Raw genomic sequence first — 1,845 nt, 5'->3', positions numbered from 1 at the left:
CCAGACGAGAGCCGAGGGAAGCAGATTCCCCCTGATGAGGTTTGTCAGCAGCACGTTGACTGATGACTCCTGTGTGACATCAGACACAGACTTCTTGTTGTTGAAATCCAGTGACAGTCTGCTTTCATCCAGGCCGTCAAAGATGAACAGAACTTTACAGACAGCGAGCTGCTCTGCTGTGACCTTCTGTAATGTTGGATGGAAAACATGGAGCAGCTTGAGAAGACTGTACTGCTGATCTCTGATCAGGTTCAGCTCCCTGAACGAAAGCAGAACCAGCAGACTGACATCTTGGTTCTCCAAGCCCTCTGCCCAGTCCAGAGAGAACTTCTGCACCGAGAGGGTTTTTCCAACGCCAGCGACGCCGTTGGTCAGAACCACTCTGATGGGTCTCTGTTGGTCAGGTGAGACTTTAGAGACGTCTTCTCTCTCTTGGACAGGTAAGGCTTTACAGATGCGGCGTCTCTGTTGGTCAGGTGAGGCTTTAAAGATGTCGTGGCACCTGATTGGAGCGTCATGGAGGGTCTCCATCTTGGAAGTTGTCTCCAGCTGCCTCACCTCATGTTGGGTATTAACCTCTTCACTCTGTCCCTCTGTGATGTGGAGCTCAGTGTAGATCCTGTTGAGGAGGGTTCCACTTCCTGTTCCATCAGTTCCTTCAGTCACATGTTCACATCTGCTCCTCAGACTGATCTTATGTTGATCTAAAACCTCCTGCAGACCACTATCTGCTGAAAGAGAAGAGACAACGTCAGACTGAAGAAACAGAATCTGAGAATCTGATGATTATTTTCATCAGCTGCAGAAAAACTAAAGACAAACAAAGAAAAGGTTTTTAATGTTGTCGTATTTATAATCATCTTAAAGGTCGATGCTGTGTGATGTAACAAATGACTCTGTATAAAACAACAGGTCCTGGTTTCAGAAATGATGACATCATCATACAGATGTTCTGTCTCACTTTGTTCAGTGCTGGTCTGACTGGCTGTCTGCAGTCCAGGTCTTGTTCTGGGTCTTTGTCCACACTGGGGACAGGAGGAGTCTCCTGAAGAACCAGACTGGTCCCAGTATGAGGTGATGCACTGTCTGCAGAACCAGTGTCCACAGCTGGTAGAGACTGGATCCTTCAGGACGTCCTGACACAGAGCACAGCTGGACAGCTGCTGCTCCACAGACACATCACTCCTAATCCTCCCTCTGTGGAAACATGAATAGATTTCTCTTTAAGCTAAAACTATTTACAATTGTAAATATAATAATACAATCATGGCGCCGCATGAGTGGCAGCCTGCCACAGCAGGTCTGTACTCTTTTACTCTTTTTTACTCTTTAGTGTGATTTTTTTTCTTTTACTACTTAGTGTGATTTGTTCTTGTACTACATCGCCACTTTAAGCAAGTGAAACTATGGATGTTTATACTTTTACAGTCATGTTTTTGCCTCTTGCTATTTTTCTAACTTTTTGATGCAACGTGGGGAGACTCACTCTACCACGGACCCATTGTTTACACTCGGGACCAGCTGTTAGCTATATCCCACACATCCCTTCACTATGCTGTGCGGCCAGAGATCCCTGCGGAGATCCGGAGAAGGAGGAGAGGCTGTAGAGCTGCTGGAGTGAAGCGCAGACAGCGGAAAAAAACGGTATTAACCATGTTTACCGTCTGTCATCATGGGGAACGTAAGATCACTCCCAAACAAGATGGAAGAGCTTACTGCGCTAACCCGGCTTCAGAGAGAGTTTCGCGAGTGTAGCATCATGTGCTTCACGGAGACGTGGCTGAGTGAACTTTCTCCCGACTCACATGTCACACTGGACGGATTTCAACTGGTACGGGCGGACAG

General features: G+C 47.0%; 1 protein-coding gene across 1 annotated transcript in view; it reads right to left on the bottom strand.

The window, feature by feature from the left end:
* Positions 1 to 1,845, bottom strand: part of LOC111644959 (uncharacterized) — an 80,064-nt gene that overhangs the window by 68,816 nt on the left and 9,403 nt on the right. Inside the window, exons 5-6 of the mRNA XM_087170318.1 lie at positions 962 to 1,197; positions 7 to 731 (exon numbers count right to left, since the gene is read on the bottom strand). Of these exons, the coding sequence (XP_087026444.1) occupies positions 7 to 731; positions 962 to 1,197 (961 nt within the window). The remainder of the gene's footprint in view (positions 1 to 6; positions 732 to 961; positions 1,198 to 1,845) is intronic.

The sequence above is a fragment of the Seriola lalandi genome, unplaced genomic scaffold (assembly GCF_002814215.2).
Source record: "Seriola lalandi dorsalis isolate HSWRI2012SDOR001 ecotype SW California unplaced genomic scaffold, Sedor1 jcf7180002054945, whole genome shotgun sequence".
Classification (NCBI taxonomy): Eukaryota; Metazoa; Chordata; class Actinopteri; order Carangiformes; family Carangidae; genus Seriola; species Seriola lalandi.
The sequence above is the reverse complement of the archived record's forward strand: the minus strand, read 5'-3'. Positions and strand labels throughout refer to the sequence as shown.